This window comes from Aethalodelphis obliquidens, unplaced genomic scaffold (genome assembly GCF_003676395.1).
Source record: "Aethalodelphis obliquidens isolate GAN/ISIS:26980383/991018 unplaced genomic scaffold, ASM367639v1 scaffold50, whole genome shotgun sequence".
In the NCBI taxonomy this organism is placed as follows: domain Eukaryota; kingdom Metazoa; phylum Chordata; class Mammalia; order Artiodactyla; family Delphinidae; genus Aethalodelphis; species Aethalodelphis obliquidens.
Window position 1 is genome coordinate 9,468,226 of NW_020837994.1, and position 17,321 is coordinate 9,485,546.

A 17,321-nucleotide genomic window follows, 5' to 3' on the forward strand; every position below is an offset into this window, starting at 1 on the left:
AAACAGCAGTTACTGTCACTCCCTAAGAGACACAAGCATGGCTGGGGACTGGCACCAGCTGACAATACTTGGGTTTTGGCAGCCCCACTTACACAGAGAGAACATCCTGGTCAGAAACTTGGCCTCTGCTGATAGAAATTCCATGTCCAGATTAAGGGCAATCCTGGGCCCACTGTCCTCTGTGAGGTCAGAGCACCCTTGGAGTACTGTGTCCAATTCTGAGCACCACACTCTAGTAAGGACACTGACCAACATGAGGAAATTCACAGGGGAGCAATCAGGATGGGGAGTTGAGGAATAGTTGAAGAAACTCTATAATTGGTCATTTGAATCATCCCCAATCTTTTACTATTGCAAGTAAGGCTACAATAAATATCCTTGGGGCTAAATCTATCTATCTATCTATCTATCTACCTATCTACCCTTGTTTTCCTGAGATAAATTCTTAGAGGAATTATTGGTTTGAAGGAAATAAACATTTTTTAGGCCTTTGCTACATCATGTCAAACTGCCTTATAGGAAGGAAGTACCAGCTGATAATTCTACCAGTAAGACAGACAGTAGGCCTGAAAAATATCACTTAAAATTTGTTTACAAATATTTAAAATAAGAGAATTTTGTTGTTTTAGGTGTTTCTAAATTTCCTCTCTAACTCAAAGGTTCTGTAAGTCTAAGCATCATCCTCTAGATAAAAGACACACTCTCTACATTTCTCTATGTACAGTTGACCCTTGAAAAACACAGGTTTGAACTGAGTGGGTCCATTTATACACGGATTTTTTTCAATAAATATATAGTCAGCCCTCCACATCCACAAGTTTGGCATCCATGCATGGACATTTCCACCTGAGGTTGATTAAATTCACGGATGGGAAACCCATGGATACAGAGGCCCACTGACTATACTACACCATTTTACATAAGGGACTTGAGCTTCCATGGATTCTGGTATACACAGGGGCTCCTGGAACCAATCCCCTGAGGATACCATGGATACTGAGGGAATTCCATTAAGAATTTTAGTAGCCAAGAGTAAATAAAGTTTTCCCCAAAATACTTAAATTATACTAGCAAAACCTCAGCACTATTCCCATGCTTATTTAAAGACTAGTAATTCAACAGGATATATTCATATACTTTTATTAAAGATCTATAGGATACACAAAATATGTAAATGTTAAGCCGAACCATATGAAATTGCCATGTTTATAAGTCAAACACAAATATTGGCATTTTTGGTTCAACCTCATATAACACTTCAGCTTACGCCTGATAATTTGCAGGTATTACCCATCTGATGAGGGCAAGCACTTGGTTTGTTGATTATTTACTTAGGGACTGTCATCTAAATCAGACAAGGAAAGCTTCTCTGCCAACCACTGCCATCCGAAATACTCAGCACTGAGGTAGCCCCTGTACTACACTTTCCATTTATTTCGTAGACACTAGCAAACAGTATCTTCTAAACAATTTCTACAAAAGGCACAGCATTCCTACTTAGACTATAAATCTACTGATAAGGGGGCAGCTGGGGCTGAGTCTGCTAGTAAAACTATTGACTATTCCTTGAGGTCAGGTGCTTTCCCTACAATGACCCGGGGAGAAACATATAATAACCATCTGCATTTCACAGGGAAGGAAATAAGCTCAGAGAGGTCTGCTACAGACACACAAATTTAAAACTGTGAATATAAGTTCTGAACCCAAACTTTGGCTACAAAGTCCTGGTATACAAATATCTCTTTGATATCATATAATAACAATTATATGCATATAACTAGCATCAACTTAGTGCTTACTATACACCAGGTCCTATTAAATCCTCATAATGACCCTAAGAAGCACTATAATTATTATTATCCCCATTTTGCAGTTGAGGAAATTAAAGCACAGAGAGGTTAAGAACCTTCTCCAAAGTCAAACAGCTAGGAAGTAGCAGAACGGGGATTCAAATGCAGACCCACTCTGAAGTTTCCATTTGTAACCACTACACTACACACACTCAACCTAGAAGTTATAATATAAGAGAAAAATAACAACACGTACAGTACCTAAACATACCTGTAGCCTCATGCTTAATTTTTTAAACAAATATTTTTTTGTTCTTAGATTATATTTTTCTAAGTTTATTTGTTTTAGGTAGAAACTTAGATAGAAGGGATTCTGTGGCAATATAAAATTATAAAACTTCTTATTATGCAATAGTGAAAAGGAAACTGTAAAAGAGTAGAGCAAAATGAGGTTCAGGAAATGGACAGACTTAATTCACTTTCTACTTCCTAGAACAAATGTGAACATTCAGGAAAAATGTAAAAAGAGCATAAGAGGTCCATTTTAATAATTCTGTGTTAAAGAGTGTAGAAATTATGGAGATAGTAGAACATTGTAATCTTAGTACCAAACTAATCAACTCTGTACCCAAATATTTAGGTTCTGCTCTTTGACCCATGTACACCAGAGAAAGTGAAGATAATGAATTGTTTAAAAGCTTTAAGTGTCCCTGTACCTATGAGGATAAGCATTTGAATAAGAGAGAAAAAGAAGGCAAAGAAAATGTTTTTAAAGGAGAAGGAAAGAAGATAGGTTTAAAAAAAAAAAAAAACCCATCTCTTCTCAGAGAGTATGGTCCATCCACATTAGAGAAAGGATTAAGCAGATACATTCAGCTTTTCTAACAGATTTTCTTTCTCTAAGGCTTCAATACGCCTCTCACCCTCACTCAGATAATCACATTAGTTTTGTCATTAAAAGCTCCCTTTTCATAGAATGCACCTAAACCGCTTAAACCACCCAGAGAGGTCGCATACATTATCAAACACCAAGACAAACGGAAGAGATTTTCCATCTTATATCTTATTATTTCACTGTATCTATCTGCATGCTCAGGAGGCTAAGCCAAAAGATTTGGTGAGTTATCAGCTGAAAAATGATTCCAAAATAGACAAACTCTACAGTATCCTTTAAAACTGGTCATTAAGCTGAGAACTGAGAACTAGCAGTTTTTATGCTGACAGAGCAGTCAAATGACACAGAGGTTTTCTATTTCCCTTTTCTCTTCTTCCTTGTGTTCTATCAGCCAAGTCCATGATTATTTCTGCATGAATGTTGCAGCTTCTGTTAACAGTAAACAAAAGCAAATGGAGTCTGAGTGTGCATGGCTCAAAGATAAATTAGAAAGAATGATATTTGAGTTGACATGGAAAATGGCATTCAGTTGCTGCATGTGGATACTTCAGAACTGTACAAGGTCCAGGCAGAATTGGAAATCATCTGCTTTTTTCATAACCCAACTATTACATATTATCTCACCATCCTAAGCCTGAGTTACAGGCTCAGAAAAGGACGACTGTTTGTCAGCCCTTTAAAAAGGAGGAAGTGTATCGGAGGGAGGAGGAGTCCTGGTTAAATGGAACTATCCAAGTGAAAGAGCAGTCCCCAACTGGGTAGTGTTCCAGGGATTAGGGGGTTGGGAGAACAGAGAGGGGGTCAAGAAAGGAGAAACAGAATGAACAGTGAAAGAAATTGATCTGAAGCTAAGAGTTGGGAAGAGAGGCATGTAGTGGAAAAATTCTGAAATCAGATAGGATAAAATTAGAGATAGATGTAGGCAATGGAAGTTTCTCAAGCAAAAGTCAAAGAGAGATTACTTTCGGTGGGGTGCAGGCAGGAAACAGAATTATAAATATATCATAAGCAATAAAGAATTCCTTAGTATGTCAAAAGAAAGGATAAAGTTGGTAAAAAAAATATTAACTGGAGGAAATGACAAAAACAAGTCCTGGATAAAAGAAGAGAAAGGTGGGCTTCCCTGGTAGCGCAGTGGTTGAGAGTCCGCCTGCCGATGCAGGGTACACGGGTTCGTGCCCCAGTTCGGGAAGATCCCACATGCCGCGGAGTGGCTGGGCCCATGAGCCATGGCCGCTGAGCCTGCGCGTCCGCAGCCTGTGCTCCGCAACGGAAGAGGCCACAACAGCGAGAGGCCCGCGTACCACAAAAAAAAAAAAAAAAAAGAAGTGAAAGGTGATTGTGAGGCAAAGACACAAAGTTATCTTGCCTTAAAAATAAACTTTTGGGCTTCCCTGGTGGCGCAGTGGTTGAAAGTCCGCCTGTGGATGCAGGGGACACGGGTTTGTGCCCCAGTCTGGGAAAATCCCACATGCCGCGGAGCGGCTGGGCCCGTGAGCCATGGCCACTGAGCCTGCGCATCCGCAGCCTGTGCTCCACAACGGGGTGACACCACAGCGGTGAGAGGCCCGCGTACCGCAAAAAAATAAAAATAAAAATAAATAAAATAAACTTTTAAAATACATATGTACACAAAAGATAAAAGAAAGATTGTGCTAAATCAAAAACAGATGACAAAATATTTGAGATATACTCCACTAATTTTGAGTGATTATTTAGGAGAGAGAGAGGATAGAATATATATTTACGTTTAAGACTCAACAGCAAAATATCTCAAAAGGAACATTAAAGAAGCAGAGATAAAACCAGTTAGACTGTTCACTGTTCCAAATCATAAACAAATGAATATTAAAAAGCTGTATTCCTCTGGCATTTTTTCTAAGTCAGGGCGGTAAACTACAGGCCCCAGGCCAAAGCCAGCCCACTGCCTGTTTTATAAATAAAGTATTGTTGGAACATAGTCTTCCTCATTCATTTAAATATCGTCTATGGTTACTTTCTGCTAGAACTACAGAGTTGAGTAGCTGTGACAGAAACTACATGGCCCACAAAGCCTAAAATACTTACTATATAGTTCTTTACACATAAAGTTTGCCAACCCCTATTCTAAGTAATGAGGGAATTGCCCATATGTTTTTATCATCTGACAACTCAGTTGTTCTCCAAGTGGGCATAAAGATGCAAATGTAATTCTCACTTTGTACACAGAGTTCAAAGTTAAATCTGATAGTTGTCACACTGTGGCCAGCAATCTACCCAAATCTTCAGTCAAGTCTTCTAGTTCAGTGCAATGTGGGAGAAGATCATAGCCTCTGAACAATGGTAGACTTGAGTTCAAATCCCACTTCCACTACCTCTTAGTTGAGCTTAAATATCCTCTACCACTACCTCTTAGTTGAGCTTAAATATCCTCTCCATAAAACTGGAATTATAACTCTTTTTTCCCACAGTATTTTTGTGGGGATTAAATGAGATAGTATATATGAAAGTGCTTTGTAAATAGTAAAATAATACAGAAAGATAAGACATTATTAGCACATAGACATTTATGGAGACTCATCGGTTCGGATTTAGTTTTTTCTCATTATTTTGATCTAGGTTTTCTTACCATGAGAGAGATCTGTTCTTTAAAATAACTTTGTATTGTCAAAATTCAATTTAATTCAATATGCATTTACCTCTGGCTTGCTATGTGCAATATACTCACTGGTCATTCTACTTTTTAGATGAAGAAAAATATCTCTAATAGCAAATGATCTTGTTCCATTTAGGCTACAAAGTTTTAAACAAGGTGTGCATTTAATAATTCAAAGGGACAGTTAAATTAAAAGTGCTTTTGAAACCTGGTTCTTGTATTACCAATTCTACCTACATTCACAGCATTCATTCTAGCTGTAGAGTCTGCTGTATTCTCTAAATTTAATAACCATCAAGTTGGCCAGCTTTTGTTTTTAAAACTAAGAGGAATGCTCTTTACAAAGGAATGCTTAAAAAGAACACATACAATAAAGAATTCTGGCATGAAAAGAACCTTAAAATTTATTGTGTCAAGTGTCTTTAAATTTTCCAGAGTGTTTTCACATCCAATATTTTATTTGATCCTCAGCACATCCCTATTGAGAACATAGGTATTGTTATCCCATTGTGCAGAGGAAGACACGGAGGCCCAAGAAGAGAACAGACTTGCCCAAGATCACGCAGCTGGTAAATGGTAGTTCTGAACAAGGAACCAGAGTCAGTGCTCTTTCCACTCTACCTTGCTGTGTGGGGATCATGCCTTTATGATATATGTAGCACTTAGAATGTGTTAGCAGTTGACTGAATCATAGCACTTTGATAGCAGCTGCGATTTATTAAGCACAGACCATGTATTATATAGCTCTATGTGTCTCACATATATAAACTGTGTATATGAAGTGCAGAGCACAGAATTTGGTACATAGTAATTATTCCATTAACAGCAACTATTGGTCTTATTTCTAAGAGTTGGTTCTTAGTTCTAAGAGTTGTAATTCATACAACTCTGTAATCTCTGCATTTTATCTCCATTATTCAAATGAGAAAACTGAGGTCCAGAAGAGCTAGGTAACATGTCCAAGTTTGAGGAACCAGAAGGTGACAAAAGTCAGGATTTGCCTAGGTTTGAGGTTTGACTAACTTCAGAGCCCCTTTGTCACTAGGACTTCCTCTGATGTTGAAAGTCAGAGAATGCACCAAAAAAAAAAAAAAAAAAAGGAGAGAGAGAGAGAAGTATGTGATTAAAAGTGATGAAAGGATATTTTCCTATTACCTTGATAGGCCAAGCAGGCAAAGGCTGTAAAAAGTTGGACTCATAAGGGTAGTCCACCATTGCCAGATTCACCCAGGTTTCAGAGATCCAGTCTTTCAAATGCTGAACATCCTGAGATTCTGTTAATGGAGTGCATAAGTGAAGGGCTTCAGAAAGCCAGTGCAAGCCAGTACCTGAGAATAGAATCAAATTGTTGGAATCTAATAAGCACTGCTCAACAGAAGGGCTTTACAGATCATTCATTCTTCACTTGGTATTTTAGAAAACTCAGTCTTCTATACAGTTTCTCCAAGAATGCTTTTTCAACATTGAACAAAATATTTTTAGAACTGGTTAATCTCGTGATAGATAAGTTGCCTATCTTCATGAAGCTTACCAGAATTAGTATTCTGAATCATTCCCTTTTGTAAATAAATAAATGGAACATATAGAGCAATGAGAATGCATAAACTACAACTAAATAATACAAATGGATTTATCTGACAGTGCCGAGCAAAAGACAGTAGAGACAAAAAATACATACTATGCAATTCTGATTACTAAAAAATTCAAGAGCAAGCAAAATTAATCTATGGTTCTAGAATGCAGGATAGTGTAGCCTGATAAATGCAGAGGTAGTATCTGAAAAGGGCTTGAGGGGATTTCTTGATCTGCATACTCATTACACTATATATTCACCTTGCAAAAATTCACCAAGCTGTGTATTTTGATTTGTGTACTTTTCTATATGTTATATTTAAATACATATGTTATAATTAAATATATAAAAAGTTTACTTAGAAAGTGGGAAGTGTTAAATTTTATACTTAAAAGGTAAAAAATCCCAAGATTCCATTCTCTTAATTAAAGCTTACCCTTTTCTGTGAGTCGACTAATGGCATCCCAGGACCTGCGGATACTCTCTGAACAATTTGGGCCACTTTTCCTAAAATCTGTAGTTACAATCTTCATAAATACACCACAAGGTACCATATTCTCAAACTGCCAGATGGGGGCAGAGGATGCAAGAGCTCTAAATGGTAAGAAGTCCAAGGAAGGAGAAAAGAAAAAAATGTAACTCATCGAATTCAAGTTTTAAAATTGAAACTTATATTGAACAAAAATGGTGAGAAAAATAACAGCTGTTAATGAAATAGAAATGAAAAATCTCAGTACAACAGAATAGAACATGTTTTACCCAAAACAAATCCCTACGGTTGCCTTGACAATTATTAAGAAAGTGCTCACATCCAACGTAAGTGCATTTACCCAACCACCAAATGAGGATACTTCATCCTGAACCAGGCTGCAAGCATGCCACCGTAAGAGCCCCCTAGGGCAATGACAGGTTGATTTCTAGCTCCTGGGATTGTTCTTTTCAAGTATTTGATTAACGTTGCAAAATCAGCCAGAGCTTGCTCTGTTGTCAGAAAATTCAAGTGTCTGGAATCCTAAAGAAAAATAACAAAGAACATGGGTATAAATGTGCACATAATAGCAGCTTAGGCATAGCATAGATCCAGAAAAAAGCCAGATAAGCTTTTCTCCAAATAGAATTTCTAGGCAACTGAGTTAAAACGCCCAGTCAAAGCAACAGCAATGCTGATTTAAACTCATGAAAAAGTGACTTTAAGTTTGTGGGAAGAAGATAAGGTATTTTGCATTCAATGTAATTTCTATTAAATGCTATTTACCAAAGACCTTGTTGAGGTAGTAGAAACAGCAGAGACAAACTGTAAGTAACAGTTAACAACAAATGTGATAGAATACAATACTAATCTTAACAGACAACTACTCTATTCTAATTTTATTTCAAATCTTGAAACATTTACAATGGCTACCATACAGGCAAAGGTAAACTAAACTCTGTGGAAAACTGAAGTAAGAATCATCAGTAAAAATAAAACTCATCCTTCCTCATCAGAAAGATGATTATTACGTCTGATATACCAACAACTGGAACAAATCAGCCTGCCTGATGTACAAGTATAAAATTGGAGTTAAAAAAAAAAAAAGAAAAACAGCAACCTATGGAACAACTATTTTCAGACATTGGAAAACAAGCAACACAAGACTTTGAGTCCTGAGAGAAGGATACTCCGCAAGTAAGTTCCATGATCATCTAGTTCTCTACCTAGGGAGAATTTCCTCATTGCAGTATAGGGAGGTGGAACTGAGAGTCCTGCTTAGCTGAGAAGGCTAATGAAGTGTCTCCTTTGAAAAGGTGAAAACTAATTCTTCTCCTTTTGAACTTGGGCTGGACTTAGTGACTTGGCTCTAACACGAATAGAATGTGGCAGAAGTGATATGTGACTTCCAATGTCAGGTCATAAAAAGCACTGCAGTTTCTACCTTGCTCTCTTGGATTGTCAACTTTGAGGGAAGGTAGCTGCCATGTCAAAAGGTCACTCAAGCAGGCCTTTGGAAAAACCCAAGAGGGGATACCCTGAAGCCTCTTACTAATACCCAGAATCAGTTTGTCACTCATGTGGATCTTCCATATGAGCAGAGAGGGTCCTCCAGCCTCACTCAAGTCTTCAGATGACTGAAGCACTAACTGACATCTTAAGCTCATGAGATCCCCTGAAACAGAACCACCTAGCTGAGCCACTCCTAATTCCTTACCCACAGGAACTGTAAGATAATAAATGTTTTAAGCCACTAAGGTTTAAGGTAAACTGTTATGTAGCAATAGATGACTAACACACCTACATACCCATATCAGACTATCCTATTTGACCTTCATACTTTAGTCTCACCACTCTGACTACTCCCATCACCTGGTATATTTTGGAACCAGAGTTCCATCTTTCCTCTTTCCTACTCCTTTAACCTTCCCTCTTATCCAAGATGTATGCTTTCTGGCTTCTTACCTTCTCTCTCATTGTCTGTCACTATTCTTTACTTCCAGTTTTCATGGCACTATGTATAGCTGAGTGCAGTTTTTTCCCAATTCTCACAGTATATCTGTAATACTCCCCTACGCTACTGACAAATTCTGTGAGTACATGAAGGGAAGGAAGCATATCAAAGACAGCCCTTACCGCCATTTTGCTAGCAACATATGAACCACAGGGACCTAGGAGAGGAGGTTATGTTTCTACCTGCAACAAGCTGACTACCTCCCAATGGTTTCAGGACCTGTCAACTCCCCTAATCAGATAATTATGCAAAATAATAAGCTAAAGGATAGAGTTTCCCATGTAGCCTAACAAATATCAGCAAATTGCTCTGCTTTTCATTTATAAAACAAGGACTATTTATTATTTATTTATTTATAACATGAGATAATAAAACCTCTGAAAATAAAAATAAAAAGTCCTTTCAAAACAGGAAGCCTAGAAAATGATTAACCCCAATCATTTCTAACTCATATTTCTCCAAAAGCATGGTATGTGTATAACGGTGGTATGTATGATGATCTTAGGTAGTGAGCAAACATTTTTAATGTAATACTTGTTTTATTTCAATGTAATTTAGAGAAAAATAGTACATAAAGCCTTACTAAGATAACACTAAGTTTGAAAAGTGAGTTGTGGGACTTTCCTGGCAGTCCAGTGGTGAAGACTTCACCTTCCAATGCAGGGGGTGCAGGTTTGATCCCTGGTGGGGAGCTAAGATCCCACGTGCCTCGGGGCCACAAAACCAAAACATAAAACAGAAGCAATATTGTAACAAGTTCAATAAAGATTTTAAAAATGGTCCACATCAAAAAAAAAAAAAAAATAAGAAAAAAGGGGCTTCCCTGGTGGCGCAGTAGTTGAGAGTCTGCCTGCCGATGCAGGGGACACGGGTTCGTGCCCCGGTCCAGGAAGATCCCACGTGCCGCAGACCGGCTGGGCCCATGAGCCATGGCAGCTGAGCCTGCGCGTCCGGGAGCCTGTGCTCCGCAACGGGAGAGGCCACAGGAGTGAGGGGCCCACGTACCGCAAAAAAAAAAAAAAAAAAAAAAAAAGTGAGTTATTTAAAGAAAAATAGTCAATGAATAATAATACAGATGGCAATTCATATAGCCAGAATCACAAGGGTAGTACATGAGTGACTCAGTTGAGGAAAAGGTGTCCTGGCTTATTAAGTGTAGATTTGTAACTTTGGCTGAGGCCAAAGCTCCTTGTGAGAACAGAAAGGCCAGAAGGGAATCCAAGAGGCCAGTTGGCCTCACTGAATCACAGTGATGATTTGTCCTTATTGTATTGAAAAACACCTTACTAAGCAAACATTTGCGCACTCATTACATTTTTTTCCAGTGGTAGACCCAATAATTTAAGTGTATAATTTATAAAGCAGATTATTTACTGACATTTTTTAAACACTGAAAAGTTCCCTCCAATCTCTGTAGCCATAGATTAAGATTTGCCTGGTGAAGGCTAGCCTCATCACACTGAGTTAAAGGCTGATCATTATACATAAAAAGTGAAGATTAAATACAAATTACTGAAATTTCAGGCAGTTCAACTTAAAGCTATCATTTCTTTCTTACAGTGGGACATGTAATTAGAAAATGTTCTAAACTTAAAAGTAGAAAATACACTTACCTTGAAGGAGTTGGCACCAAAGGGTAGGGACTCTCCATAATATCGATGTTCAGCAAACACCAACATAGCTTTCAGTTCCTCAGCCACATCCCACATGAACCCCTAGGAGGAATTTACAAATTCACAGGATAAAATCAGGTCGTGAAAAAAAGTCTGAATCTCTTTGCAACTCATGAAATGGACCAAAAAGAGTTCTCTGAGAAGCTGCACAATTCATATTTGTTCCATAGGTAAACAATATAATTGCTGTTTCACTGTTGCACATCAATCTCACACTGTATTAGAGTGAAACAATTAAAAATAAGCCCAAGTTGCTCAACTACCAGTCATTCCAACTCTCCTTATTCTGACACTCTAGCCTCAGAATCAACATTATGTCTAAAATAGCCTTCAAATTGCACTGTGTGCCAAAAAATCTAGGAAAGACCTGCGGATAACTAAGTTATCTGTCTACTCACAGATAACTTTTATTTATAACATGAAAGAGAACAATACAAATAAACATATTGGACTCCCTTGGGTTTTAGGTTAATCTTATTTACATGAAGATAAATAGTAGCTAACCATAGCTAATATTAATTGAGTGCTTACAACTTGTCAGATACTCTTCTAAACACTTTATATGTATTCACTTAATTATCACAACAATCTAAGAGATAGGCATTTTGATTATACCCATTTTACAGACAAGGACACTGAAGCACAAGAGTTTAAATAACCTGTGACAGTCACACAGCTAGAAAGTGGCAGAGCTAAGATTCAAGCACAGGCCATCTGGCTCCAGAACACAACCACATCAAGTGCAGTAAGACCTCCTTATTTCCACACATAATGCTGGTCATTAATCAACCATTGCATTTTTTCACTTACCTCAAATTGTGCCTTCAGAATCCTTCTTAACAAAGCATTCTAGGTGCCCAACTTCAATCGACTAGATTTAGCACAGTCGATCTAGACAAATCGACTAGATTTGTCATTCCCTGTGTACATTATTGCTTTTTAATGAGCTGTTGCTCCCTAACAAAGACTAAGAACCTCTAAGGTTTTTTTGTTTGTCTTGACCAATAAATGAACAATTAAAAGGGCTGTATGCATGTGAGAACAGAGAATTTAACCTGATATCTGTGATGGTTTCAATAACCCCCATTTTCTCTCTTAACACCTTGCTCATTCCCTGCCATGAATCTACAGATTCTGTAACACCAGCTCAAGATGTCCTCCTCTGCCTGTCCCCACTATGGCTTACTGATCACACCCTCCGCTCAACACCACTGTGCTAGGTATAGATCTCTATTACTCTGCTGCAATATTTGCTTACATGTGTGTCTGACCCTACCAGACTATGAGCTTCTTAAGGGTAAGGATCATCCATCAAAATAGCCAGAGGAGTTGACCTCAGGGTTTGAGAGGAAGCAACTGTATTGATTATTTACCTGCACCTATTTCAGGGTGTTTTATTTTTCAAAAGAGGTCCATGTAACATATTAATATTAAATAACATTATGTGTCAGCATTGTTCTAAGTTCCTAATTCTTATTTGCCCTCATAACAACTCAATTAACTAGACATTATTATAACCGTTTAATATATAAAAACTAAGGCACAGAATAAGAAACTTACTCAAAGTCACAAAGCATAGTGGCAAAACCAGAATTCAAATCTTATCACTGGCTGACATCTTCACTCTTGACCACTATGCTATACTGCCTCTCAATAAATAAATGTCCAGAATATGTAAATATGCAACCCAAACATTTTAGTATGTAAAGGAAGGTGTGTCTAGGGCTGGGAAAGGGTCAAGATCTGTCCTTCTAGGATCTGCCTCTATCAGGTACCTGGAACTCTTCCTACCCTGAGTAGCTCTTCCTTTCTACCACTTCAGAGGTCAGAGATTCCCAGCAAGTCTTATTAAATTATGCTGCAGTGCCTGTCAGAGCAGTGGGGTCTGTGGAGGCAGGAACAGTTGCCTACCTATGATAAAGAACAGGAGCTGGGAAGATAACTGGATAGGAGAAGCTGCCCCGTGGCCTTGGCATAAAAGAGAAATCACATTAGAAAGAGAAAGGGAGACAAGGCAGCCTCAGTTGTTTCACAGAATAACAGAGCAGGAATCTGATGGAAAGTAAGTCCTGATTTCATCTGTCACTCATCTAAGAGAGACAGATATCTAGGATCTCAGCTCTTAGGGAATTATTTTATTTTCAACTAACATATTTAGACTATTAGCATTCCTAAGGAAATAATCAGAAATGTGGAATGTGATAACACAGTATAATTGGGTTCATATCTTTGCTTTCAGTGCAGTTCAGTTCAACATTTACTAAGACCTTCTGAATACCAGGCACCACGCCAGACATTGGCAGTGGAGAAAATACGATTCAGTCCTCACTTTAAGGTAGTTCACAGACTAGCTTTTTGGTAGAAAGTTGCCATTTTCTAGTCTTAGCTCTGGAACATTAAAAAGGAAAATTTCTTCCTTCCATGTGTCCTCCTAAATTAAGTTTTGTTAACAGATTCAAGCATTACTATAAAAGATGACAGAATATATAGTCAGGGAAGCAAGATAACAGCTACACTTTTTTACCCTCACAAATATAAGAAAAATGGTAGAACAGGGAAGCTAAAATATAGCTACAGTTTTACCTTTGTCCATTCCTATTTGACAATCAAACTTGTATTATTTTTTCTTATTTGCACTGGCTTTGTTTAGATTTTATTAATTCATTCATTTAACAAATATTTATTGAGTACCTACTATATGCCTAGCACAGTCCTGGATCTGAGCATACAACACTGAACAAACAAAAATTCCTGCCCTTGTGTTCACATTCTAGAGACCATAATAATAATAATAAACTATATGCCATAACATTCCCACTCCCATTTCCCTCATATCCTTGTTCAATCGTTAAATAAGCTGGGATATTTTTTTTAAATCTTTTAAAATTCAATTGTCCAAAAACAGTATTTCATTCTTTTCATGTGTAATTCTTTAAGGCTGAACAGGCTTGTTGGATATCTGTATTTATTCTTTTGTGAACTGCCTATTCATGTACTTTTTCTGTTTTTCTATTATTCGTGAGTTTATCTTTTTGTTATTTTTTAAAGAACTTCACAATACAGAAATACTCAGTCATATATACTGCAAAAGATTTTTTCCAGTTGATGATAATAAAAAGGAAATTGAGCCCAGAGTTTCACAAATCTGCACATACCGTATTATTGCAAAACCAGATAATGTCCCCTTCATTACCAGTGTAGAAAAGTATAGATCCACCATCTTCCTTCCAATGTTTATCAGCTATTAGGTACCGTTGTTTAAAAGTTTTATCAGTATGAAATCCAAAATGATCAACCTATGACAAAAAAGAAACAGACAAGACATATTTCAAAGGAAAGTAATTAAATATCAAACAAGTATTTATATTTATTCTTCCATTAAAATCAATCTATGCTACAAAAATCACAAAAAAATTTAAACTTCACTTGGTTTCATTAGTAGTAGTAATATTGATATTGTTATTTTGAAATTATTTTCTTTATATTTTAAGATAAAGCAATGTTATTGGTGGTCAAGATTTTCAGTGTAACACAAAATATACAATTATAAAATCAAGTAGCTACTTAAAAACAATAATGTTAAAATTGAATGAAACAGTAGAACCTATTAATTGGAACCTATTCATTTTTAAAATACAGACATTCCTTACTACCTGAATTTTCATTATTGAAACTTTTAATATCAAAATTCAAGGACTAAACAGACCACTGAAAAGGTCTATAAACATTGTCACCCCAATAACAATTAACATTCCAAGGGCCAGGATTTTGGTATCTAATACTATTCCCCACTAAAACGAATAGGGCTTGTTAGTGAAATGGCTGCCTGACATTTGGGACAAGAAAGCTACGAGATAAACCAATGCATCTTCCTGTGCAAGGAAGCACTCAAAAATTAATGGAGTTATATCTAACAAATATAGGAGACAACTACAAAGGACTATCATTGGCTAAAGTTTTAATAAATTGAACATAAAACAAATTGAACATAAGAATAATGATTGTAGTTGATTGAAACGTTCAATTCATGAAAATCCATTACTCCATAAGGATATCAAAAAAGAAAAAGCAAGAAAAATATTCGTTCGCCACCACTTAAGTTATTTATTAAACCAACTCCTCACTTAGAAGTTGTAAATAAAAAAGTAAAGAACTCAACATTTAACCTGCCTTTCCAATAGAATTATATTTCAGGGTACCAAATAGTCCCAGTTGATGAAAAAGAGCTCTGTTTTACCAAATGTCAGCTAATGCAGAAGGAATGACAGAATTAGAAAAATGATATTTGGCAAACCCTAGTGAAGTTACTGATTCAGGCAAGAATTACCAAATAGTGTTAAAAGCATTAGGAGAATGGATGACAGGAAAATGAACATTCATATTATTTCCAAAGTAATACCATAGAGAATACTGTCACAAGATCAGGCTGTCATCACCTTAACCTAGTAATCAAAGTTAGCATCACTAATAGTGGTGTGAGCAGGAATTATGTATCTCCTCACATGGTACAACACAAAGCACATTTCACCTATGATGAATTCTTGCCAAAAATGTTCGACTTCTAGCTTAGTCCAGTCTTTAGATCTAATTTCCAGTTTCTGGGAAATACAAAGGGTAGAAAAACAAACTGAAGATACTCTGAAGAGGCAATCAGACAAATCCAAAGGTAAGACATTTTACAAGAAAAAGGCAAGGCAATATCCTGATAAAAGGACAGTTTTAGATTAAATAAATTTTAAGGAACATAATAATCAAATGCAATGCATGATTCCAGATGGTATCTTGGTTTGAACAAACAAGATATAAATGACAATTTAGGGACAACTGGGTTAATTTAAATATGGACTAGGTATTAGGTGAGACTAAGGACTTGTTAATTTTGTTAAGAGTGATCATATTGTTTTGGCTACATAAAAAAATGTTTTTCTTTTTCTACAGCTGTACATTGAAGGATTTAGAGAGAAAACGTCATGCAGTTTATAATTTACTTGAAAATACTTCAGCATAAAAAAGTAAAATGAATTTAAAGGAAAAAATATAATCTACACTGAGAGAAAAAAACACACTGGATACTGAGACTTTGTGAGATACAATATAAAACATGTCAGAATGACACAATTTTAAGCTTACATTGCACTTTAAATATATTTTTTGAGCTTTTTCACCCTTCTCTTAATAAACTCACCATTTAAAAAATACAATTATTAAACCCTATAATATGGTAAAGTTCATATACAACTATCTGAATTTAAAGAGTTACCCAACAGTACAGAGCCCACTGAGCCTTTAGGGTCATAGTGTTTGAATTCTTCAGTGCTTTGGAGGGACAGGAGTGAGAATGCAGGGTGCTCTGGGGCACACATAGGCTGATCCAGTACTGCTCCAGCCTTCCTGGGGCAGGAGCTGGTTCTGACCTAATCCAGATCTTGTAAGATTTCCCTTGGCTGTTCTAAAACAGATGGAACTTCCTGCATCCACTCCATCTACACACACACACACACATACACACACACACACACACACACACACACATATACATGCATACTTCACATTCATACCAGAGGTCCCAAAATGCAAGTTTCTCAAAACTGCACCTAATGCACACATCCCAATGTCCACGATCATCACCATATATAGTCCTAAAATACAAGCTATTCTAATATAAAGACTATCTACCTTTCAGTAAAATAAGCAGTCTGTATGGAACAGGTATATAATAATGATGTCCATGTGCTAAAAAACCCCTCCCATGACATATGTTAACTCTCTCAGTCACTTATTCAACAAGCATCTATTGAATGGGCCAAGTACTTGTTCTAGGCCAAGTAGTAAACTAAGCAACAGGATAAAGCATTAGCTGAACCACAGCTCCTTGATTTAACTTAAACTAATTCAATTATACCCACTAAGCCTAAAAGTAAAAAAGAGCAAGAGAAACAGGCAAACAGTGAAGGGAAGATAGACAAGTGATTCCACTTGCTTCCATTCAAATTAGTAGTGTTTCTCCACATGAGGTCCCTAGATATCAGTATCAGCTTCATCTGGGACTTGTTAAAAATGCAAATTCTCTGGCTGAATCCCAGGCCTACTGAATTAGAAACTGTGGGGAGTAGAACTCAGTAACTTGTGTTTTAACAAGCCCTCCAAGTAATTCTGATGTACAGCTAACATTTTGAGAACAATGAGTTAGCATAAGCCCCCAAATAAGACAAGAATCTGCTATTCCTTCTCTTGATCTAGGTTTCAGAATACTTCTAATATGTAAGCATCTC

At 36.9% G+C, this 17,321-nt stretch overlaps 1 protein-coding gene across 5 annotated transcripts in view; it reads right to left on the reverse strand.

Moving 5' to 3' along the window:
• Window positions 1–17,321, reverse strand: part of PRCP (prolylcarboxypeptidase) — a 73,251-nt gene that overhangs the window by 19,737 nt on the left and 36,193 nt on the right. For all 5 annotated transcript variants that reach the window (XM_027083526.1, XM_027083524.1, XM_027083528.1 and 2 more), the window contains 5 exons: window positions 14,205–14,345; window positions 10,990–11,091; window positions 7,724–7,905; window positions 7,330–7,487; window positions 6,476–6,648 (listed from right to left, as the gene is read on the reverse strand). In XM_027083526.1, coding sequence (XP_026939327.1) covers window positions 6,476–6,648; window positions 7,330–7,487; window positions 7,724–7,905; window positions 10,990–11,091; window positions 14,205–14,345 — 756 coding nt within the window. The remainder of the gene's footprint in view (window positions 1–6,475; window positions 6,649–7,329; window positions 7,488–7,723; window positions 7,906–10,989; window positions 11,092–14,204; window positions 14,346–17,321) is intronic.